We start from the raw sequence: 26,365 nt of genomic DNA on the forward strand, positions 1-26,365 counted from the left end.
CCCCCCTTGTGACCCACTCAGGGGTCCCGACGATGCCGAAAGCGCAAAGTGGGTGAGGGGGCTTTGCGCGAGGCCAGGCCTCGCACCGAGATCCCCTCGCCTGCCTCATGCCCTCGTCGGATAGCGAAAGTGAGAGGTGGGTGAGGGGGCTTTGCGCGTGGCCAGGCTTCGCGCGAAGGAAGCCTCGCCTGCCCCATGCCCTCGAGGCCAACGGAGGTGGCCTCGAGACCCCTCTGAAATGGCCAGGTGACCCCCCTGGGGGTCGTGACCCCCAGGTTGAGAACCGCTGACTTAGGATGAGACTCTCTATCAGGATAAAAAGAAATCCAATCAATATGATGCAGATGTAGAACCTCAGCATTAATGTATACAGAGACTCTGGCTTATGTGTTACCTCCTGTCCAAGATCCTGAGATGCAGAGAAGGGATTTTGCTCCTTTTTCATAAAACAGGCGTCGGAAAACTTTGGCCCTCCAGGTGTTTTGGACCTCAACTCCGACAATTCCTACAATTTGCCCATGGCTGCTCTGTGGAAATGAAAGCAAGTTGCTGCGAGGTTTTCAGACTGTACAGCCATGTTCCAGCTGCATTCTCCCCTGATGTTTTACCTGCATCTGTGGCCGGCATCTCACAGGTTCTGTTGGCAGTGAGGCAAGTGGAGTGATAATGCCCAGGGTGGGAGAAAGAACCCCTTTGTGTTTCAAGCAAGTGTGGATGTTGCAATTGGCAAGCTTGAATAGCATTGAGTAGCCATGAAGCTGCAAACTCAATCAGTGAGGGTATGTGCAAAGAGGTAGCCTGGCTGTTGTTGCTTGGTGGCACCCTTTGTTTGGGAGGTATTAACTGGCCATTGGTTGTTTGCTGTCTGGAATTCTCCTGTTTCCGAATGGTGTTCATTATTCTGGAATTTTTAAATACTGGTAGCCAGATTTTGTTCCATTTCATGATCTCCTTTCTGTTGAAATTGTTCACGTGCTTGTGGATTTCAATGGCTTCTCTATATTGTCTGACATGATGGTTGTCAGAGTGGTCCAGCATTTCTGTGTTCTCAAATAATATCCTGTGTCCAGGTTGGTTCATCAGGTGCTCTGCTATAAATGACTTCTCTTGTTGAATTAGCCTGCAGTGCCTTTCGTGTTCTTCGATTTGTGTCAAAACTTCAGATAGCAAACAATGAAATGCCAGTTAACACCTCCCAAACAGGGGATGCCTCCAGGCAACAAAAGCCAGGCTACCTCTATGCAGATACTCTCACCATTCCGGTTCAAAGCAGATTACCTGTAGATTACCTGCTTTGATAATCTGGATTATATTAGAAGGGGTCAAACGAAACTGCTTGAAGACATCATATTCAGGGCATCCGACCAAGCCTCCACCTTCACCTTTAATGATATTGATATCATTAATTGATATTGATATCATTCCAAGTATTGATAGTGATCATTCCTTGGAAATAGCTGAAAACTTCAATTCCCATATGCATCGGAACGCCCTGCAATTGTTTGTTAAGTGGAAACACTTCAAAACAAAGCCATCAATCAGTCCAGACAAGATAAGCCAAGATGGATAGCTAATGAGGTTGTGTTGCGCCATTCCGCTACTCCACTGTTTTCTAACAAGCGGTTTTCCCATGCACCCTAACACCCATTATACATATTAAAAACCATCCCCGAATTTGATTAAGAAAGGGGTGAGACAAGAGGAAATGGAGGGAATCTCCCTCTTGGAAGGGAAATCCACCCCTGGAAGAATCATTGTAATCCGCCCTGAGTCAAGGGGTCTCCACTGAAGGTTTCTCGCCAATCCTTGGTTCCATAACAAGTCAAATTTTCCAAAATCCAATTCTCAGAGACCGAAAGTGAGGTGAAATTTCCAGAAAAGAGACACAGGAGTAAAATAAACACCACTGGGGTATTAATCCTTTCCTTTATGATCCAAACCATCCATACACACACACACACACACACACATGGCATGACTGGAGTTACACTTAAACAGTGTATTTAGGCGATCCCTCGTAGTCCGAGGATGATGGTCCTCCAAGGTCGGTATTCTGTCAGTGGGTCCGTAGGTGACTGTGGAGCCCTATTCTTGATCTGCATCTTCTCCCGCAGTGAGGACATTGGTTTCCAGATGGAAGGCAGTCCCGGTCGGGGTTGGCTTGATGCGCCTTCCTCTTGGCACGTTTCTCACTTTCACCCTCCATTTGTGCCTCTTCAAATTCTGCAGCACTGCTGGTCACAGCTGACTGCCAACTAGAGCGCTCAAGGGCCAGGGCTTCCCAGTTCTCAGTGTCTATGCCAGAGTTTTTAAGATTGGCTTTCAATCTTTCAATCTCTTTTCCTGTCCACCAACATTCCGTTTTCCGTTCTTGAGTTCGGAATAGAGCAACTGCTTTGGGAGACATGGTCGGGCATCCGGACAACGTGGCTGTCCAGCGAAGTTGATGGCGGAGGACCATTGCTTCAATGCTGGCGGTCTTTGCTTTTTCCAGCACGCTGACATTTGTCTGCTTGTCTTCCCAAGAGATTTTCAGGGTTTTCCAATGGCAGCGCTGATGGAATCGTTCCAGGAGTTGCATGTGATGTCTATAGACAGTCCACGTTTTGCAGGCATATAGCAGGGTTGGGAGGACAATATCTTTATAAACAAGCACCTTGGTATCCCTACTGATGTCCTGGTCCTCAAACACTCTCTGCTTCATTCAGAAAAATGCAGCACTCGCAGAGCTCAGGCGGTGTTGAATTTCAGTGTCAATGTTGACTTATGTGGAGAGGTGGCTGCCAAGGTAGCGGAAATCGTCAACATGGTGAGGGACCGCCTCTCCCCCTACCTACCCCAGAGATCCCTCCGTTCTGAGGACCAAGATTTGTTGGAAATTCCCAATGTCAAGACCTTGCGTCTAACAGTAACCAGACACAGAGCCTTTACAGCAGTGGCACCATCACTCAGGAATACTCTGCCACCTGAAGTCCGTGCCTTGCGGGACTTATCAGCTTTCCGCAGGGCATGTAAGACATATCTGTTTCGACAGGCCTTTGATCTTTGATATTGCTGTTTTTAAATTGTTTTAAATTGTTTTTAAATTGTGTTAGATTTTAGCCTGTTTTTGTAAGCCGCTCCGAGCCCCAGGGGAGTGGCGGCATATAAGTTTAAATAAGAAATAAATAAATAAACAAACATTTTCTAATGTTACACCATTAAACTGTATTTCTGGCATTGGAGAGGGATTGACTGGTGACTGCTGGAAGGGCACTTTGGTTTTCTCGATGTTTAATGACAGGCCGAGCTTTTCGTATGCTTCTGTGAAGGTGTTTAGAGTGGCTTGTAGGTCTTCTTCTGAATGCGCACAGATGACGTCATCAGCATACTGAAGTTCTATAACAGATGTTGTTGTAACCTTGGTTTTGGCTTTCAGTCTGCTGAGGTTGAATAGCTTGCCAACTGTCCGATAGATCATTTCCACTCCGGTGGGAAGCTTCCCATCAACAAGTAAATATGCACACTTCAGAATCCAGATCCTAAGAGAAGTGAAAGAATAAGTGTTCACAGAAGAACGATTTCTCATTCCAGATTTCCCAAATGAATTTAAAAAGTCTCTCTTGTATTGAAGGCTTTCATGGCCAGAATCACTTGGTTGCTATGAGTTTTTTGGGCTGTATGTCTATGTTCCAGTAGCGTTCTCTCCTGACGTTTCGCCTGTATCTTTAGCTGGCATCCTCAGAAGTCCTGTTGGAAATTAGGCAAGTGGAGTGTATATATAATACAGGTCAGACCCATAAAGAAACAGCAAGGTCTATGATACTGGCATTCGTTACCATGAAAACAATCTTGCCTTCAAAGTAATTGGGGCGGTTTATGTTTATCTTGTTGTTGTTATTCATATCCCACATTTCTCTCCTAAACAAGACCCAAAGCAGCTAGATATTTTGCATGCATTGTTTTTGCTTGGTCTTGAGCCCGAACATGTATGAAATTGCCTACCTGTCATCACCCAAACGAAGTATTTCATCTTTTTTTTTGGTGCATATGGGAATTTACTACTTCAACTTACTAAAAGTGTTGATCACTATCATTAATGATGGAGGTGGAGATTTGGCAGCTCCTATAAATGATGAGAAAACATAGGACTCCTTCCTTCTGTGACTTGAATCCCTATATTTATCCTAGGATCTTAGAAGAGTCTCAAGGAAGGAATGCTGGAATGAGCCTTCTTTCATGATCTCCTATTAGCATCCAAGAACTAAATTGCCCATTTGTTCAAGTTGCTTCCAAGGAAAATGCAGATTTCAGCCCAAGCTCAGCACATTGTGTTGACTTCCCACGAAATAGTAAACAGAAATTACAACAAAGAAGGGTAAAATTGCAATATGTATAAAACACGCCTTCAAATCGTAGGGTGTGTTTCTGTTTACCTTCTTGGGCTGTCAACGCTGCGGTGTTCGGTGGCACCTTAAAGCTTCGGGCTACAGTCTTCTGTTTGTTCCTTGCAAGCAAGCAAGCAGTGCCATTCGAGTAAAAATGCACTCTTCAGAGTCCAGATCCTAAGACAAGTGAAAGAATAAGTGTTCACAGAAGAACAATTTCTCATTCCAGATTTACCAAATGAATTAAAAATGTCACTCTGTTGTTGAAGGCTTTCATGGCCAGAATCACTTGGTTGCTATGAGCTTTCCGGGCTGTATGTCTATGTTCCAGTAGCGTTCTCTCCTGACATTTCACCTGCATCTTTAGCTGGCATCCTCAGACGTCCTGTTGGAAATTAGGCAAGTGGAGTGTATATATAATCTGTGGAGTGTCCAAGGTGGGAGAAAGAACCCTTAACTGTTCAAAGCAATGTGACTGTTGCAATTGTCAAGCTTGAATAGCATTGAGTAGCCTTGCAGCTGCAAAGTCAATCAGTGAGGGTATCTGCATGGACTGAGCTGGATTTACTCCCAAGTAAATATGCACAGTGCTCCTTACATGCAACTGCCACGGTTCAGAAAGGCGTCCTTTATCCAGTCATGTACTCCCCCCCCCCCCCATTCCCATTTTAATTACATTTTCAGCATCAAGAACTTTACTCCCCTTTCCAATTCGTTTATGCATATGGCTGCCAAAGCTGAATAATAATAATAATAATAATAATAATAATAATAATAATAATAAAACTTTATTTTTGGACCACGATTTTAGTTAGGAGATGTATTGGATTGTGATTTCGTGTAATATTGTGTATTATGTTTTTTATGGTTTTAATTGTATACTGTGCACTGTATATTTTGTTTTAAACCGCGTTGAGTCGCCAATTAGGCTGAGAAACGGCGGTATACAAGGACAGTAAATAAATAAATAAATAAATTATTTTTATACCCCGCCTCCATCTCCCCTCAAAGGGACTCAGGGCGGCTTACACATGGGACAAAATGTCCACAGAGCATCAAAACAAAAACAGCCATTAAAAACAAAAAAACATGATTAAAATAAAACATAGTAGAACATAACAATCAAATAAAACACAATTAAATAAAACCTAAGGGTATAAAACAGCAGCATTAAAACTCACTCAAACAATACACAACAAAAACCAATATGCCAGATTCTGAAGTATTTAAGGAAAATACTTATGTCCGGTCCAGCAGAGTTGATGGTGGAGGACCATCGCTTCAGTGCTGGTGGTCTTTGCTTCTTCTAGCATGCTGACATTTGTCCGCTTGTCTTCCTAAGAGATTTGCAGGATTTTTCAGAGGCAGCGCTGATGGAATCGTTCCAGGAGTTGCATGTGACGTCTGTAGACAGTCCACGTTTCGCAGGTGTATAGCAGCGATGGGAGGACAATGGCTTTGTAAACAATCACCTTGTTCTCCCTACGGATGTCCCAGTCCTCAAACACTCTCTGCTTCATTCAGAAAAATGCTGCACTTGCAGAGCTCAGGTGGTGTTGTATTTCAGTGTCAATATTGACTTTTGTGGAGAGGTGGCTGCCAAGAGAACAGAAATGGTCAACATTTTCTAAGAGAGAAATGTAGGATATGAATAACAACAAGAGAAAAATAAACTGTCCCAATCACTTTGAAAGCAAGATTGTTTTCATGGTGACGAACGCTAGTATCATAGACCTTGCTGTTTCCTTATGGGTCTGACCTGTATTATTGCTATGTATAGCCACATCAGGTAAAATGCTTTAGTATTTTACTGCATTCATATCTATGCCTAATCAGTATTTTACCCACAATATTTTCTCTTGATTTTATACAGACAGTCCCCAAGTTACAAAGAAAATAGGTTTTGTAGGTTTGTTCTTAAGGTGAATTTGTTTGTATGTCAGAACAGAAACACTGTTTAAGTGTAACTCCAGTCATATCATATATGTGTGTGTGTGTGTGTATGGATGGATGGTTTGGATCATAAAGGGAAAGGTGGTGTTTATTTTACTCTCTATGCCTCTTTTCTGGAAATTTCGCCTCACTTTTGGTCTCTGAGAATTGAATTTTGGAAAATTTGACTTATTATGGAAACAAGGATTGGCGAGAAACCTTCAGTGGAGACCCCTTTCCCCCCTGATAATGACTCTTTCAGTGGTGGATTTCCCTTCCGAGGGGGAGATTCCCTCGACTTCCTATTGTCTCACCCCGTTCTTAACTGGGAGTCATTTCTAAGTTGGATGTTTGTAACTCGGGGATGGCCTGTATATGTATAACAGGTGTTAGGGTGCATGGGGAAACCGCTTGTTAGAAAACAGTAGCTTAGCAGGGAATGGCGCAACACGACCTCGTTAACTTTCCATCTTGGCTTATCTTGTCTGGACTGATTAATGGCTTTGTTTTGAAGTGTTTCCACTTAACAAACAATTGCAGGGCGTTCCGATGCATATGGGAATTGAAGTTTTCAGCTACTTCCAGGGAATGATCACTATCAATACTTGGAATGATATCAATATCAATTCATTATATCAATATCATTAAAGGTGGAGGTGGAGGCTTGGTCGGATGCCATGAATGTGATGGCTTCAAGCAGTTTCGTTTGACCCCTTCTACACCGCCATATAATCCAGATTATCAAAGCAGATAATCTACATTCTCTGCTTTTAACTGGATTATATGAGTTTACACTGCCATATAAACCACAGATAATCTGGATTTCATATGGCAGTGTAGAAGAGGCTTCAGTGGCATCTGAAGATGGCTTCTGCAACCACCCCGTCTGCTCCTCTGCCTGTTGGACTACACTTCCTGGTCTATCATGATCCAGAACGAAGGATCCCAGCAGCAATCTTTCTCCCCATAATGGCTCCCACCTGTCCGCCATGTTCCTGGTGCTTTTTTGTTCTTCCTTTTGCTGTGGATATTACACTACGTAACACAATTTTTGTTCCTGGGTTATAAATGTCATTTCCTAATAGGTACTTAAGGAACTATTTTTAAACAAGCAATGCATGGAAGTGGAAGAAGACAACAGAATAGGAAGGACAAGATACCTCTTCCAGAAAATTAGAAACATTGGAGGTAAATTTCAGGCAAAAATTGGCATGATAAGAAACAAAGATGGCAGGGACCTAACAGAAGCTGAAGAGATCAAGAGAAGGTGGCGAGACTATGTAGAAGATCTGTATAGGAAGGATAATAATATCGAGGATAGTTTTGACGGTGTGGTGAATGAATTAGAACCAGACATCCTGAGGAGTGAGGTGGAATGGGCCTTAAGAAGCATTGCTAACAACAAGGCAGCAGGAGACGACGGGATCCCAGCTGAACTGTTCAAAATCTTGAAAGATGATGCTGTCAAGGTGATGCATGCCATATGCCATCCTCCCCCAAACCACACCAGGACATAAAGAGAATAATTGGGGATCTGTGTACCAAATTTTGTCCAGGTTCGTCATTTGTGGGGGTTGCAGTGGTCTCTGGAAGTGGGAGCCCATAGGAAAGCTGCCGCAAACATACACCGCCACCCACAAACATACATACATTCACTTTTATTATATACGGGCTTGGGTACCTGGCAATGTCTGTGTTATTTGAAAAGGGCATTGTTTGTTTTGGGGTGTTAGGTAATATCATTCGTTAATCAGTAACACTATTTATTAGGAAAAAGCCCATCTTTGATTTCATTTTTTAAGAATGCTCCCATGAGAAAATACATAATGATGTGGATGAACTACAATTCCCAGAATTGTGGGTCAATCCTCCCCAAACCAGGCCTGTATGCACAGTTAACCATGTTGGGTATGTGTGCCGTTGAGCCCGAGCGCAGCGGAGAGCCCCGCCTTCACATTGGTGTGAACTGCAGCGGAGAGTTCCGCAGTTCCTGGACCAAGCTTTTGGGACCAACAGATGAAATGTGCCCCAGCAGCTAGCTCAAAACCAGGAATGCCTGCAGTTTCACCTTGCTTTCCCCTTCCCTTTTACTTTGTATCCTCCCCCTAATAAAAGTACTTGAAACTTGCAACTTTTTATCTTTCCGCATGCTACTTTTGTATCCTTTCTTGACTCTAACAAAATAACATTGCAATAGACCTTTTTTTGGGCTCCGGGGAGCCGTGAGCCCGCGGGAGGCGCCTTCGGGCGCCCCCCGGACCCCGAATCTGCGTTCGCTTAGATCGCGGATACGGAAACCGCCATTTCAGACCCCCTTATCCACGAAAACACCTAAGATGGCGGATCGCCGCCGTTCCAATTTTATATTTTTCTACAACTAATTATAAGATTAACTGCCATTTCCCTTTTCTCGTTTTGGGCTCCTTCACCCGGGGAAAAATTAGTTTTGTTTTAAGTATTTTATCTTGCAGAGAAACAGCTGATTGTCAATTTGACTGGGTTTTCCGCTCCTCCGCGGCAGTGCTCGCTCCCAGTTGAATCCAGCAACCTGAGACCCACGGCGGTCGCCCGTAGGAGCCCCGGAGAGGGGGCCAGGCATGGGTCCCGGGCCCCGACCGGGGAGATACAGTTTCCCAAAGGACATTGCCCCACCATCTACAGTTTGGAAATCCTCTTCGGACTCTTTTGCCCTCACTTATTGACTTTCTGCCTTATTGTCTTGGACTGTTTCCCTGCCATGTTTTTGGACACAAACCTCAGACCGGGCTTGCCTGGAGGGACAAGCAGCCTCAGCCTACGTGCGCCTTCACCAAGAAGATTATGATTCCAACAAAAATGAAATACATTATTATTATTTTTTAATAAACTTTGATGGGATGGGGATGGGAATTCATTTATAAGATGTATGAAGTATATGAAGTATATAAGATGTATATAGTGGGATATCATGTGAAATGTACCCTGATCCCTCTTCCCGCCTTTCCCTCTGAACTTCGCCCCAAAAAGGAATGTGACCTAGGATTACTGCGACAGGGAGGAAATCCTTTGTCCTCCCAAAACAGTCCATATTTACATTTGCATGGGCCCGTGATTGATTCCGTCTCAAAGCTTACTTTCAGAGCAGACAGTAAGATAAGAGATGGGTCAACAGAAACTCAGGAAAAAGACTGATTATATCATTTCCTAGGTATTTGTTGATCCCCCTTGTTTACAAGGCCCCCTTGTTTGCAAGGCCCCGAGGTCCAAATACCATCAATAGCTCCTTTTTCACCTTTTTCCCAAATCCAATCATGGACCGGGGAAACTCATTGTTCCCCTTTTCTGCCACTCCGCCGATGAGAACAAAGGCTCAGTAACAGCTGGCGGATGCCCCCTGGGCATCCCATTTCCCCTGAGCCATTTCAGACCCCCTTATCCACGAAAACACCTAAGATGGCGGATCGCCGCCGTTCCAATTTTATATTTTTCTACAACTAATTATAAGACTAACTGCCATTTCCCTTTTCTCGTTTTGGGCTCCTTCACCCGGGGAAAAATTAGTTTTGTTTTAAGTATTTTATCTTGCAGAGAAACAGCTGATTGTCAATTTGACTGGGTTTTCCGCTCCTCCGCGGCAGTGCTCGCGGCAGTGTCAAACTTCGTCCCGCCTCCTGGCTGCTGATTGGACCATCTTCGGAGGCGCTAGGAAGGCGCCGATTGGCCCCCTAGAGGCGGCAACGCTCGCTGATTGGTCAAGAGGTGGGACGTACAGCCAAGCCTCCTCCCAGCTGTTCCGGGGCCAGCCAATCAGGGCGAAGCCCGCCGGCAGAGGGCGGGCGGGATTTTTTTGAAAATGTTTCCTTTGTCTGTGCGCTATAAAAATGCCTGGAACTTCTGTAAATGTATGCTTGTATGTGAATGATCACTGCAATCGCATCCTTTTCAGCTGAATCGCAGAAATAAACGCTTCGGTCATTGAACCTCTTCAGCCTCTGGTGAGATTAATTTTTAATATTTTTGCACTTTGGATTGGCTCTCGCTGGCTGCTCACCGAGGTCAAAAGACCCCTTTAGTGGTCTTCAGGGATCTCCCCCACTGGGAGAGCCCCACAAAAGAGCTCGATATCACCGTGTTTGGTCCAGATCTGTCGTTGGCTGGGTTCAGTGCTCTCTGGATGCGGGTGAACTACAGCTAAATACTTTACATTTTTTTTGTTTGGACTTGATCCCGAACATGTATGAAATTGCTTACCTATTGTCACCCACACAGAAAGGTTTCCATGTAACAAAGTATTTTGGCTTTTTTGTTTGTTTGTTTTAATGCATATGGGAATCTACTATCTCAACTTCTCCAAACTGTTGATCACTATCATCAATTATGGGAGGTGGAGATTTGGCAGCTGTGAATTGAATCCCTATATTTATCTTAGAAGAGACTCAAAGAAGGAATGCTGGAGGGAACCTTCTTTCGTGAGCCTCTCTTCGCATCCAAGAACTGAAGTGCGCATTTGTTCAAGTTGCTTCCAAGGAAAATGCAGATTTCAGCCCAAGACCTGAAGGCATCACAGAATATTATTGTGTTGACTTCCCAGGAAAAAGTAACCATAAAGGAACATAGCAAGGTCTATGATCCTGGCATTTGTTCCCCTAAAAACAATTTCCCCTTCAAGAATGATTGGGGCGGTTTAGGTTGATGTTGTTGTTGTTATCTTTATTATTCTTCATATCCCACTTTCCTCTCTTAAACGAGACTCAAAGCACCTGGATATTGCATGCATTTTTGTTAGGATTTGAACTCAAACACATATGAAATTTATTTATTTATTATTATTTATTTAAGACTTTTATATCCCGTTCTTCTTTATCTCCTTGGAGGGACTCAGCACGGCTAACAGAAAAAAATCAATGCTAAACAGTAAATAAACAATTTAAAAGAATATATATAAAGCAGTAAGTTAAAATACATGTAAGATAAAATACATATAAAGCTGTTCTGTTGCTCGCTGGGCCTGTAACAGCTGTCTTTTCTATAGGACGTATACTTTAAGCCCAGCGGGAAGCCAGGGGGCCTCAAAGAGAATTCTTAGGGATTTTTTCTGAATTGATGGTCTTCAGAGTCTTTAATGATGCAACAAAGTCTTTATTATGGGACAAACAACAAATCTTCAATGGTTCAAACAACACTTCAAGGCTTTCTTAGTCTAGTCCTCAATGGACTGGCACCTATCTTTAATTAACTGTACTTTCTCTGTAAGAAAAAGCCCTTTTTAACCTCTCCCAGGCTGTTTACTATCTATGCCTCATCGGTGTGGGTCCTACTACCGATTCCAAATGCGTCTGGGTATCGAGTAGACCTACCAGCCGAGGCTTGCAGATATTTCAGCTGGAGTTCAGTGAATCTCTAATGCTGTCCTCCCTCTGAGAATTCTTTGAAAACTTCAGGGCTGTTTTCCCTCTGATTGCTGTGAGCCTGATGGCTGTGAGCTCTCAGCCAGAGCCTTGGGACCTTTCCCCTGGAATTTCTGTTTCTGTTTCCCCAGATGTTCTTGAGAAAAGAAGCTTTTCTACGGGACGAGCTGGTCTACGTCTTATAGTTCAGCTTCCTTATGTTTGACTGCCCAAAAAATGGCTCCTTTCCCTCCCAGAGCCCTGAACAAGGGGCGGAACCAAAGTTTAATTATGATGGCCAAGTGGCCTGCCCTATGACTGCAAACAGATAACAGAAAGAAAATAAAGTTGGAGCTCCTGGTACAGCCGTACCAGCACAAAAGCCATTCACTAAGTTAAAACATTGTTCAACTCAGTCCCCACATTGTGATCCAATAACTTTAATCTTTACCGATCTCAGCCGTCACTCCGTGAATGCCTGGTTCCAAAGCCAGAATTTCACTTGCTTCCTAAAGGTCAGGAGGGAGGGGGCAGAGCTAACCTCATTCGGGAGAGAGTTCCATAGCCAGGGGGCCACCACAGAGAGGGCCCTGTCTCTTGTTTGTTCCAAGTGCGACTGTGAAGGTGGCAGGACTGAGAGCAGGACCTCTCCGGAAGATCTTAATACCCTTGATGGTTTATAGGGGGGAATGCGTTCGGACAGGTAAACTGGGCCGGAACTGTAAAGGGTTTTGTAGGTTAAAACCAGCACATTGAATTGTGTTCGGAAGCTAATTGGTGGAGCTGGCACAACAAGGAAGTTGAATGCTTCTTGTACCCAGCTCCCATGAGCAACATGGCTGCCGAGCGTTGGACTAATTGCAACTTTCGGGCAGTCTTCAGAGGCAACCTCACGTAGAGTGCTTTGCAGTAGTCTATTCAGGATGTAACCTGAAATTGCCCACCCATACTCACAGAGACAGAAAGGTTTCCATGTAATGAAGTGTTGCTAGGTGGGGTGTTTCGATGCATACGGGAACCTGCTATCTCCGCTTCTTCATTGATGATACTGATCACTGATTTATTTAAAACATTTATATTCCGCCCTCAGTATCATCAATGATGGAGGTGGAGATTTGGTTGATTCCAGCGCAGGTTCCAACAAGCTCCGTTTCGTTGCACCTGCTGCTTTGAGGAATGAAGAATCCCCATCTCAGACACATCTGACAGTGGGTTTTATTTATTTACTAGCTTGAGTACCCGGCGGTGCCCGGGTTATTTGAAAAAGGCATTGTTTATTTTGAGGTGTTTGAGAATATCATTTAGTTAATTAGTAACAGTATTTATTAGAAAAATGCCAGTTTTTGATTTGATTTTTTAATGAATGCTCGCATTAGAAAATGTATAAGGACATGGGTGAACTACAATTCCCAGAATCATGGATCGATCCTCCCCAAACCAGGCCAGTATGTAGTTGGCCATGTTGGGGGTGTGTGCCAAGTTTAGTCCAGATCTGTCGTGGGCTGGGTTCAGTGCTCTCTGGATAAGGGTGAACTACAACTCCCATATGCCAAGGACAATCCAGATCCATCTCCGAAGGGGGTCTTGATGCAAGGTGAACTACAACTTCCATCCTGTTGAGTCAGGTCCCAAAACACCTCCAGTCTGTTCAGTTACCGATAAATTCGTCTGTGTTTGCTGTGTGCCATAGGAAAGGGTAGGAAGGGGTTAAGATACAGGCAGTGGGCGGGGTCATGCAAATTCCACACAAGGAACCCTGGGATGCCTGCCTGTGGTGGAGGAAACACGTCAAATCTAGGATGTAATTTTCCCCAAATGAAAGCATCCCTTGGGTGGTGGGTCGTAGGGTTTGGGGAGGACATTGGTAGTGTTTGGCTGCATGTTCATGGCACTCACTATAACCTGCAATGTGAGTTTAGGGAGTACCTTTGGAGTCTTCTCAGCACTTGGAACTATAGCCTGTTTGTAGAGGCCGGAGGCTGTTTGTGTAAGTGGATGTCTCCGCCACATACACATTTTTCACTCTTATTATGTGTATAGATTGTATCAGGAGCAAACCAGGGGTACAGTGGTGAAAGGGTATGAAACAGACTCTGCCAGACTCTGTCCCTCTCTGACTCAAAAAAAATAAGCACACTTTGAAGGAGTAAAGCTTTATTTAAGAAAAATAAGGAACAAGTGACAATATCCCGGTAACGCGGGATTTATAGTTTCTCTATTTCCAACACTTCGCGCTCTAGTTTCCCATTTGACAATACACATTTCTTTCATTAGTCAGGTAATAAAAAACGTGATCACATGCCCCATCTTTTGCATCAGAAATACTTTGGATCATTTGACTAACGAAACTCAGGAATTAATTTAAACAAGGTCATAAGATCATCTATTATTCTCTGTTCTGCCATTGTTTACTTCTTCTTCTTCTTCTTCTTCTTCTTCTTCTTCTTCTTCTTCTTATTGTTATTATTATTATTATTATTATTATATTTATTTATACTCCGCTCTATCTTTCCCGAAGGAGACTCAAAGCGGCTAACAAGCGGTTTTCCCATATACTCTAACTCCCATTATACACATATATAATTAAAACAACATTTGTCATATCAATATTATTCGGACATGCATATGAATATCAGTAGTATATTAATTCATGCATAACGTTACCACATTGGCCAATGTGGCTATACATAACAACCATAAAGAAACACGGCAAGGTTTGTGTGTGTGTGTGTCAGGAGCAACTTGAGAAACTGCAAGTCGCTTCTGGTGTGAGAGAATTGGCCATCTGCAAGGACGTTGCCCATGGGACATTGCACGGATATTTTGATGTTTTATCATCCTTGTTGGAGGCTTCTCTTGTGTCCCCGCATGAGGAGCTGGAGCTGATAGAGGGAGCTCATCTGCGCTCTCCCCGGATTCGAACCTGCAACCTGTCAGTCTTCAGTCCTGCCGGCACAAGGGTTTAACCCACTGCGCCACTGGCAAGGTATAAGCATAGGATCCTGGCTATTGAACTCTTCTTCAGACTTGGGCTGACAGTCCTTCTTGGGCTGAGGTCAGTGGAATAAAAAATGTAACTTTTCTAAAAGTTGAGCAAGGCAGCTTCCTACCTCAAGTGATGGTTCTCCTATCCTTATACCTGTCAGCAGGGACACAATGACTGATAATTGATATGAGAAAATGCTAGAAATCAATACATCTTCCAACATCAATCAGGAATGCTCCTCACTTGATTTAACCACTCTGATGATTTATAGTTTGCCAAGGACACCTACATGAAATAGAATAATTTCCTTTCCCACAGCCCAGCCATAAATCCACACTGACAGACGGACCAGCAGCCATAACCGCCATAACCCTCTCACAAAAGCCTGTTTGTCATTTTACATCTTTTTACTAAAGATCCGCAGATGTGTGTGGTATGTATCAGTGCATGTGTAAGCCAGATCAGCAGCAGCGAATTTCATACTAAGACTCTATCCTTTCCCAATCCCTTAATGAAATATATCCTTTTCTAATAACTTCTGTATACTTTTATATCTTTTGCTCCCTGCTTTACCCTTATATATCTATATCTAATCTATTTTAATTATATGATTTCTAAGCAAGCCACAAGGGTCATTGCCTCCTTGCTGACCCCGCTGAGGAATTTACTGGACATCTGGGGCTGGGTGAGATCCCTAGACTAGTGGATCTCAACCTGTGGGTCTCCAGATGTTTTGGCCTCCAACTCCCAGAAATTCTAACAGTTGGTAAACTGGATAGAAGTTGTAGGTCAAAACCCCTGGGGACCCACAGGTTGAGAACCACTGCCCTAGACAAAGGTGGCCATCAAAGTCCACTGAGTACATGTACAGATCAGCAGGCGGTTTCCGCTCTAGATCTTATATCGTGGACTGAAACTCACTCAACTGTTTGCCCCAATTGAACTGAGAGATGACTGTGTTCTTCAATTCGGAACTTCGGGCTTTAGCGTAACACTCGCCAGGTATGGACCCTCCGTAGCCACGTTCCTAGCCTAAATTAGACCTCACTTGCACTATCACTAATGAATTGAGAGAAGTGCTGATTGACTAACCCACCAATTAAAACACTTTTATGCAAACAATATGGAGACAAGCAATCTGGGGCCTTCTGATACTTAAAAGAGGGGTAGATAAGCAGTCCAGGAGTTGTCCAAGGCTTTCATGGCCAGAATCACTGGGTTGTTGTAGGTTTTTTCGGGCTATATGGCCATGGTCTAGAGGCATTCTCTCCTGACATTTCGCCTGCATCTATGTCAAGCATCCTCAGAGGTAGTGAGGTCTGTTGGAACTAGGCAAAAGGGTTTATATATCTGTGGAATGACCAAGATGAGACAAAGGACTCTTCTCTGCTGGGGTTAGGTGTGAATGTTTCAACTGACCACCTTGATTAGCATACAATGGCTTGACTGTGCCTGGGTCAAACTTTTGTTGAGAGGTAATTAGATGTTGAGAGGTAATTAGATTTGCCTAGTTCCAACAGACCTCACTACCTCTGAGGATGCTTGCCATAGATGCAGGCGAAACGTCAGGAGAGAATGCCTCTAGACCATGGCCATATAGCCCGAAAAAACCTACAACAACCCAGTCCAGGAGTTCTTCTTTAATCATCTGGGGACAGAAAATTCCTGACCTCAATCTGTTAAAGTTCTTATTTCGTTACATTTCTTGAACTGTTCTGATCTATATCAGGTGCTAGTTCCCCCACAATTTGTTTTGGGCAATTGGAATCGTCCAGTTTATGTGGAGGGGAATCAGCTTTCGAAAGTCTTATTGTTGGATAGTTTGCTTGGAGAAGGACCACCTTCTTCCTTAAGAGGTGGGCTCGTCTGCAAGTCAACCCGTTTTTCATTAGCAAAGTAATAGAATGGGAATATGGAATGGTGTAAACCCTCTGCAGGGACCGTCTCAAGAAAATGCGCGCGGAAGACCATCCAATCCCCAAGACTCATGGCAAGGGCCATATTGATATCCTGTTGTTTGCCGTACACTAGTGCCCGACCATTCAAGTGATGCTTTCTCAACCGGTCTTTGTATTCCTGGGCATTTTTCAGATGAAGCTTGTCCATCTATAAAAGAAAAGCAAAGGAAGAGAGGGGATTTTGACAGCTGCAAACACTGCACATCAACAGTTTGAAACCAAGTTCTGAGACTGATACATTAGATAGGAATGCATTGCATGTAGCCCCAGTGTGTGAAAAATACCATTCTAATGGACATGTATTCACGGCACAGCCCACTGAAACAGTTAAGAGAGTAAAGATGTGATCCTAGAGGGACAGCTGAGTCATATCCTGTGATCCCTGGCATATATGTGAACTTCCTCTTTGCCATGTACTTGCTGTCTGCCATCTTAGATTCTTTGCCATGGATCTCTCTGCATCTGTAATCCTTTGCCATCCTTGTCCTGTGAATGTCTTCCTGTGTTTGTGGGTATCTCTGTATACTGATAGCAGACCTGTAAATAGTTGTATGTAGCAATGACTGAAGAATAAACTTCCAAAGGAGTTTGGATGAAAGCCAGAGCTGGTGAGCTACAATACAAGGTCAGAGGCTATTATAAAATCTCTGCTAACTGTGACCAAGACTCTGCAGCGTTGTGGAGATTGGAACTAACTATCCCAGTGGCTCTCAACCTGCGGCTCCCCAGATGTTTTGGCCTTCAACTCCCAGAAATCCTAACAGCTGGTAAAGTGGCTGGGATTTCTGGGAGTTGTAGGCCAAAACACCTGGGGACCCACAGGTTGAGAAACACTGAACTAGACAATGGGACTGGACACTGTTTTAACAAGGAGATGCTAATGATTTATGTTTTTATTGATTCCTTGTGGTTTTATCTATCTATCCATACACATAATAAAAGTGAAAAATGTGTATTTGTGTATGTGACGGAGACATCCACTTACACAAACAGCCTCTGGACTCTACAAACAGGCTATAGTTCCAAGTGCTGAGAAGACTCCAAAGGCACTCCCTCAACTCACATTGCAGGTTATAGTGAGTGCCATGAACATGCAGCCAAACACTGCCAATGTCCTCCCCAAACCATACGACCCTCCACTCAAGGGATGCTTTCATTTGGGGAAAAATACATCCTAGATTTGACGTGTTTCCTCCACCACAGGCAGACATCCCAGGGTTCCTTGTGTGGAATTTGTATGTCCCCGCCCACTGCCTGTATCTTAACCCCTTCCTACCCTTTCCTATGGCACACAGCAAACACAGATGAATTTATCGGCAACTGAACAGACTGGAGGTGTTTTGGGACCTGACTCAACAGGATGGAAGTTGTAGTTCACCTTGCATCAAGACCCCATTCGAAAATGGATCTGGATTGTCCTTGGCATATGGGACCAGCCCACGACAGATCTGGACTAAACTTGGCACACACCCCAACATGGCCAACTATATACTGGCCTGGTTTGGGGAGGATCGATCCATGATTCTGGGAATTGTAGTTCACCCACGTCCTTATGCATTTTCTAATGGGAGCATTCATTAAAAAATCAAATCAAAAACTGGCATTTTTCTAATAAATACTGTTACTAATTAACTAAATGATATTATCAAACACCTCAAGGTAAACAATGCCTTTTTCAAATAACCCGGGCACCGCCGGGTACTCAAGCTAGTATTATATATTAATGTTTTAATTGTAAAAGTGGTATTGTGATCATCAAATTGTTGCCCTGTAAATCGCCTTGAGTCGCCTGCGGGCTGAGAAAGTAAATACAAATACAAGTAAATAAATAAATAACTGATTGCTTGGAGACCGTCCCATTGCACAACTGGAAGAGGCCATGGGAGGAGGAATTCATGTGCCTACCTAGCACGGGTGTTGTGTGTGTAGTACTCTTTCCTCTTCTACGCCCGTGACAGAAGTGTGGTGGATACTTTTCAGGAATGCATTGCTGTTGGTTGGACTAGATGGCTTCATGGTCCCTAAGCATATATTGTTCCTAGTCTCTTACCTTCTCACAGATGTCCTCTTCTGACATCTCCAAGAGTTTGCTTTTAGAAAGCCCTTCAATGTCCTTGGTCCAATTAAGGTTGCGGTTGCCTCGCTCGAGCTCCATGCACCTCTTCAAGGAAGAATCCAGATTAACTGTGCAGGGCAGGAAGAATTCGACATCCTCCACCAGGAACATGGAAGATTTGGAGTTTTTCTCCTCAAACTCTTTTTTAAGGAAGTTCTGGAAAACCTCCGGGTCCCCATCCAGCTCCAACTGCTTCTTCAGTTTGTCTTTTAAAAAATCAAATTCTTCCATGTACACCTCATACACCTTCAACAGTGTAGTATCTTTCCTTTCTTGCTCCTCAGAGAAAGCTCCCATTTGCTTGTCGTCCTCAATGCACTGCAAGATCCAGCTTAGTCGGCAGGGCCACTGGTTGGCAAGGACCACCCAGGATGCCACCTTTTGCGGATTAAACTTGTGTGGATAAAACGTCTTCACCATGAACCTGGCCATGACCACAATGGTGTACTTGAGCCTTTGCCACTTGTTGCTGATCACGTACTCGTTCATGTTTTCACCCAGGTAGTCAATGGCGTTGCGGATCAACTTTTCTTCTTCTTCCTTCGTAGTAGGAGGGATGACCACCAAAGGCACCTGGCTGTCATCTCCGCATGTGCCACACAGCTTCTGATCAGCAGATTTAAAGCAACCGCATAGCTCTGGCTCATTAAGGGCCTTAGGCCAGTTCTGCTCTTTCGCATGCTTCACATTTTTCCTGAGCTTAATTTTGTTGTAGTAATATATCTTAGGGATGGAAAAGGGCAGGTTGATCATGCGGCTGAGGACCATGTAGCCGTTGTTGGCCACGTAGCTTCTGCTCTCCACACATTCCATGATCACATTCAGGTCGGCCACCAAGATGGAGATGAATGGGGAATCGGAGCCGGAGAGGAGGAGGTTCATCGCCTCAAGGACGCTCATCACTTTATCAGGGGTACATTGGTCCAAGCTGGTGATCTTCAGAACTACTCTGAACCTCTTCTTCTGGACGGTCTCCATGAACTGGAGATAACTGACGATGGTCTTGACTTCCTTCTTGACTTTGCCCATAAAGCCCAGCTGGGCGCTGACATCTGTCCGGTTCATCTTCATCACCAGCTGGGTCTTTTGGGTGAATATTGCATCCCTGACCAAAAAGCAGACCTTCTTGACTGTTGAATATACTGGGGCTATAAGCACTGAGCCCATGATAACCTCACTCAACAAGATGATGAGTCCAATAAAGGTGCCAAGTGGGACGCTGTAAAGGCAGATGACGGTGACAAGTCCAGCAACCACTCCGCAAATCAGAAGGATTGCAACAAATAAGGGTACACAGAAGTATTTCCTGCAGCTCCAATTCTCGCCTTTGTTCGGTTCCATGATCCGATAGACACTCATAGGGACTCGACCAAAATATTTCTCGATGCCATCACACAAGGCGGTAATGAAGCCCGCCCAGACGTGATCGGTTCCAGCGTATTGCCAGGCACTAAAATGAATAAAGATGTTATGAACGTCTTTCGATTCTAATGTTTGGAAATGAGAGTAGAAGATCATTCTGAATATGGCAGTAACCAGCTTCCAAAAAGTCAGCTGTCCATTCTTCGAGTCACCTCTCTGTTCATTCTTCCAGCAACTGCTCTGTTTCTCATCTTTCATGTATTCTGAAGTGGAAAGAAAGAGCTTTAGGTCACAGATTATGTAGAGGCCTTTTGTTTATTTGTTTGTTTGGGGGGGGGGGTGCTGTGAGTTTTCCAGGCTGTATGGCCATGTTCCAGCAGCATTATCTCCTGATGTTTCACCTGTATCTGTGGCTGAGAGGCGTCTTCAGAGGTCTGTTGGCAGGGAGGCATGTGGAGTGTATATATATTATTGTGGAATAATGTCCACAGTGGGAGAAAGAACCCTTGTCTGTTAAAAGCAAGTGTGCATGTTGCAATTGAATACTATCGAGTAACCTAATTGCAACATTCACACTTGCTCTAAACAGACAAGGGTTCTTTCTCCCACCCTGGACATAATTCCACAGATATATATACACCCCACTTGCTTCACTAGCAACAGAACCTCTGAGGATGCCATTAGCCACAGATGCAGGCGAAACATTAGGAGAGAATGGTGCTGGAACATGGCCATACAGCCCGGAAAACTCACAGCAACCTAGGGATTCTGTCCATGAAAACTTTAGACAACACATTGTTTTGTTGTTGTTGTTGTGTTTTTGTTTTGTTTTGGTTTTTTTTTGTCGTGTGTGCCTTCAAGGCGTTTCAAATGATAAAACTATCACAAGGGTTTCTTGGCCTAATTTCTTCCGAGGGAGTTTGCTCTTGCCTTTCTTTGAGGCTGAGATAGTGTGACTAGCCTACAGTGGGATTCCATGCCCAGGTGGAAATTTGAACCTGCGTCTTATTGCTTCTTACATTTTAATGATGTGCATTCCTCACCCTGAGCGCTTTTGTAGCAGAAAAATAGAAAATGCAAATGGAATCCAATGAGGTTAACTCAGAGGATGTGCCATGATGTTTATCTACTGCATCACAGTTTTGAAAACACTCCTATTATTCAGGAGTGGATAGGCTGGATCCAAACAAAATAAACACAACAAGAATAAAGGGTTGCCAGTCATTTTGAGACAAATTGGGAGCGATTCTTTGCCACCTTTGACTCATTTCTCTTAATGCAGAAGAATTGTGCAAAATCCTGTGCAGAATGTAAAGTGTAAACGCCGGTGTATGAGTGTGTACAAAAGCACTTCCTTCCATGAGTCTTCACAAAAAAAGAACTGCACTCACTCTCAACGTTGTTCAATAATTCTTTTTTACAGTATCCCAATGGTACGTAAAGCCCAATCGTCTTTGGCGGCTCAACATCACGGAGAGCCTTGGCTAAGGATTTGCAGAAGCGATCCTCGTGTGCCTTGCATACTGCAGCAGAAATGACAAAACAAAAAATTAAGGTTATTTTAAAAGCAGCTGAGAAAGTGGAATGACAGAGGATTAACTGGGACTGTCCCTGCCAAACCAGTACAGTTGGAGGGTTACAGGTGAATGCTGGTAACTGAATAACATCCTTCATCGTGTCCCCTTTGGAGGAATAGGATCGGTTTGATCTTTCGATGGCAAGAATAACAACAGGACTAGGTTGCTGTGAGTTTTTCAGGCTGTATGGCCATGTTCCAGCAGCATTCTCTCCTGATGTTTAGATTGCACCTGAGACTAATGGCATCTTCAGAGGTTCTGTTGGAAGTGAGGCTAAATGTGAGAGAAATAAGGTTGAACACTGCGAAAGCCACCCACTACATGGCTACCTGCCTCCTCCCAATAGACTCAAATCAAGGAAAAGCTTTATGAGAACTACCACTCCTCTTGGCATCCCCCCAGCAACAGCAAGGGTATCTCTCTGGGCAGCTAGACCAGGAAATCCCAACTGGATGGCTCCTCATGAGGGAAAGTCTTCCTCCAGGGGCAAACCAAGAATGGGCAACGTGGACGTCCCTGAACAGACTCAGAAGTGGTGTTGGTTGAACAAAAGACAACCTGGCAAAATGGCACTACCTAAAAGAATCCCACAACTCATGTGACTGTGGAGCAGAACAGACAACTCCACATCTGTATGCTTGTCCACTATGCCCTGCTCCATGTACAGAGGAAGAATTGTTGGAGGCTAAGAACAATGCCGTTGCTACTGCCCGTTTTTGGTCAAAAGATATTTAGCCACCTGTGCTCCTTGTATTTTTATCAGTTTTATACTAATTTATTCAATGCTTTTGATACAAAATAAAACAAATAAACAAGGGTTCTTTCTTCCACCCTGGACATTATTCCAAAGATATATATACATTCCACTTGCCTTATCTCCAACAGAACCTCTGAAGATGCCATTAGCCAGAGATGCAAGCAAAACGTAAGGAGTGAATGCTGCTGGAACATGGCCACACAGCCTGAAAACCTCTCAGCAACCCATTGATTCTGGCCATTAAAACCTTCAATGATACATCGAGCAGCAGAATTGCTATTGCAACTCCAGCTTTATGCTGCAGGAAGCAGCAATAATGAGGGAATAGGATGGGTGAATCCTGGCTTGAAAACGGTCCATGTTTTCAAGATCTAGGTGTCTTCGTAGACCAGAAGTTGAACATGAGTCAAGAGTGTGACGTGGCAGCTCCAAAAGCCAATGCGATTCTAGGCTGCATCAATAGTGATATGGAATTTAGACTATAAAAGTGTGGTGGAAGCTCCTTCTTTGTAAGCTTTAAACAGAGGTTGGATGGCCATCTGTCGGGGGTGCTTTGAATGCAATTTTCCTGCTTCTTGGCAGAATGGGGTTGGACTGGATGGCCCAGGAGGTCTCTTCCAACACTATGATTCTATGATTCTACGAGACAATGGATTCAAACTGCAGGATAAGATTTCACCTAAATATTAGAAGGAACTTACTAATGATCAGAACCATTCAATGGTGGACTATGCTACCTTGGAGTCCAATGGAATGTCCTTTTCTGGAGGTTTTTTGGCGGAGCCTGGATACCTGTCTGTCAGGAAGGTTTTGATTCTGCCTGGCAGAAGTATGTTGAATAAAAGATGTGTGGTTTGAATGAAAATGTATGAAAGGAGTGTGGCTGGGGTCTGTATAGAATAGAAGCTGGAGTTTTGGAGTTCGGTGCCATCTGTATGCAGATAACACACAACTCTATTATTCCTTTCCACTGAGATCTAAGGATCTAAGGAAGTTCCCTGGATCCTAGACTGGTGCTTGGCAGCTGTGATGGACTGGATGAGGACTAACAAACTGAAGCTTAATCCAGACAGGCAGGCCCGTAGCCAGGATTTCGTTTCGGGGGGGGGGGGGGGGGCAAAAAAATTTCAGGGGGGGTTTCGGGGGGAGCGGGCTGAGTCTGAGTGAAAGAGGGTTTACCCTAGCAAACCTTTTGTATCATTACCCCCAATACCCCCATGCATATGGGATATATTGGGTATGGTGATCAGATCATGATATGAATAAACATAACAGTTTAAATAATGCACCAGTAAGGCCTTTTTGCGAACCACCATGAGAATTTCGGGGGGGGGGGGGGTGAAGCCCCTACATGCCTGCAGACAGGGGTTCTTCTGCTCAGTCGTGAGGCCAATCGGGGTATAAGATGGCAACCTGTGCTCGATGGGGTTACACTCCCCCTGAGGACGCAGGTCCGCAGCCTGAGGATCCTCCTGATGCTTGAAGCTCAGGTGTCGGCGGTGGCAGGGAGGGCCTTCACACTTTTAAACCTTGTGCGCCAGCTGCGATTGTACCACAAGAAGTTGGACTTGGCCATGGTGGCCCATGCCTTAGTTACACCAAGATTGGAATGCTGTAATGCACTCTATGTGGGGCTGCCTTTGAAGATGGCTTAGAAACTGCGGTTGGTCCAAAGATCAGCAGCCAGGCTACTAACTGGAGCCAGGTATAGGGAGCACACAATGCCCCAACTAAAGTAGCTCCATTGACTGCCAATAAGTTTTCGGTCCCAATTCAAAGTGCTACTTATTACCTATAAAGCTTGGGTCCTGCTTAACTTGAAATTGTTATTTCACTGGTTGCTTATCAGTTAAGACAACTCGCAGGAAAGTTACATCAAACTTCCAACCAGAAATGGACCTTCTTTCTCCATCACCACATGCTACTTTTTTCTGCTGCTCATTTTAACCATATCCTTCACATCTCTCACCTTTTTCATGTATTTTATACATCTCTCTGTCCTCATCTTGCATGGTTGTGGTCAGCCACAAAATTGTCCAAGGTTGAATGTCCACAGATGCTGTTCCTACCAAAACACGGAGGAGAAAAGTGAATTCTCAAGCCACCACACAATCTAAAATATGTGCATGAATGCAAAGCAGGAAACATTGTGCAGCTCCAATTAAAACCAATGGCTGCGGAAGCAGTTGGTTTGGAAATGGATTTATTGGCCAAGTATGAGCATTGGACTTCCTCAGCTCAATTGTTTGGCTCCACCTCTTCCTGGAGGAGGGCAGTGCTTTCCTTTTCCGTTCCACCATCAAACTTTCTATCAGATGGACGTGAGAAAGAGGCTTGGCTCTAAAGCACTTGATTAAGTTACCTCTCAGCACAAATTCTAAGATTTTTTACCCTTGGGACTCATACTTCATGCCCAGATCGCCCTGGACACCATTGAGGAGACCCAAGCGCCTTCAAACTGGTGGCACCAGAGGAAGGCTTCGTGCCTTCAAATATAGGCCATCTGGATTGGGGCTGTGAGTGTTCAGGCATTTACAGCCATTGGGAAAGAGGGAACTTGGAAAAGCTTCTCAGCTGCAAAACTCCTTGGACCCAGGATTTCAGAGTTTGTAATGTATATTTTCTTTATCCCTGTTGAAACATCAACTTTATGCCTAAGAAAGATAACTCATTGTGAACAATAAATACCATTCCGAGTTATCTGTTGTGTTCTGGTCCTTGGGAGTTCCAGTTTCCTAAAGGAGGGCAAGAAGCAATCCCCTGGGGAAAGATGCCACGTCCATGCCTCCTTCACTAAGAGTTATACAGTCGAAAACACAAAAGTACTATAAAAAATTCTACAAACACACATACACATACAGGCAGTTCTGTACAACATACACATTCCTATAAAACATACATTAATCACACATGGGTGCCCTTAGGCAAGTCACACTCTCTTAGCCTCAGAGGAGGAAAAGAAAACATCCTGCCAAGAAAATTCCCATAATAGGGTTTCCATAGGTATTATTATTATTATTATTATTATTATTATTATTATTTGAAACACAACAAGATGAATCCATAGCAGACATGATCACTCATTATAATTATTTTATTAATATTTTTCCCACAATGTATAGTAGGAAGGTGAGGGGGAAAGGTAGGAATTTTCATGTTATTGTTATGAGTAGTACAGTAGAGTTTCGCTTATCCAACTTTCACTCATCCAACTTCCTGTATTAACCAACGCAGTCTGCCTCTTGCCCAGAATAATGTCCAGGTTGGGAGAAAGAAAGAAAGAACGCTTATCTGTTTTGGTGCTAAATTCATAAATACAGTAATTACTACATAACCTTACTATGTATTTGAACTGCTTTTTTTGTTGATTTGTTGTAAAACATGATGGTTTGGTGCTTAATTTGTAAAATCATAACATAATTTGATGTTTAATAGGCTTTTCCTTAATCCCTCCTTAATTATCCAACATTTTTGCTTAGCCAATGTTCTGCCAGCCCGTTTATGTTGGATAAGCAAGACTCTACTGTATTCTTAAAATTTTCCCTTGATATCAGGCAAAAACACCCTTAAAATGCTTTAAATCAGTTTTTCCAAGGACTGGAGGTCTACTTACGTGCAAGAACCTGGATTGCCTTCCTCTGGTCTCTCTTTCTCTCCTAAGGAACGTTGCCCTCTTCCTCGCCAGGTAAGGGCCTCTCTTTCCCTTCTCCTTTCCTTGCTTTCTTTGGAATACAGAAGTAGACAGGTGCCACAAACAATCTGGCCAACTCCCAGGGAGTTTGTGCCTTTATAGGCGCAGAGTAGATCCTAAGAGAGATTATCAAGACCTGTGGAATTTGGCAGGTCCCTGTGAGAATTGGATTTGGGAAAAGTTTGACTTGTTGTGGAAACAAGAATTGGTGACACAACTTCAGTGGAGACACCTTTTCCCATGATAAGAACCC

General features: G+C 43.9%; 1 protein-coding gene across 1 annotated transcript; it reads right to left on the minus strand.

Moving 5' to 3' along the window:
* Window positions 1-15,951: 15,951 nt before the first annotated feature.
* LOC137095098 (NTPase KAP family P-loop domain-containing protein 1-like) lies at window positions 15,952-26,165 on the minus strand. The gene is made up of 5 exons (XM_067461338.1): window positions 26,035-26,165; window positions 24,391-24,486; window positions 21,479-21,610; window positions 18,660-20,350; window positions 15,952-16,757 (listed from the first exon to the last, which is right to left on the minus strand). The coding sequence occupies exons 2-5, from the start codon at window positions 24,431-24,433 to the stop codon at window positions 16,443-16,445; spliced, it is 2,181 nt and encodes a 726-aa protein (XP_067317439.1). The 5' UTR covers window positions 24,434-24,486; window positions 26,035-26,165; the 3' UTR covers window positions 15,952-16,442.
* Between the last annotated feature and the right edge of the window lie 200 nt (window positions 26,166-26,365).

This window comes from Anolis sagrei, chromosome Y (genome assembly GCF_037176765.1).
Source record: "Anolis sagrei isolate rAnoSag1 chromosome Y, rAnoSag1.mat, whole genome shotgun sequence".
NCBI classification, from domain to species: Eukaryota; Metazoa; Chordata; class Lepidosauria; order Squamata; family Dactyloidae; genus Anolis; species Anolis sagrei.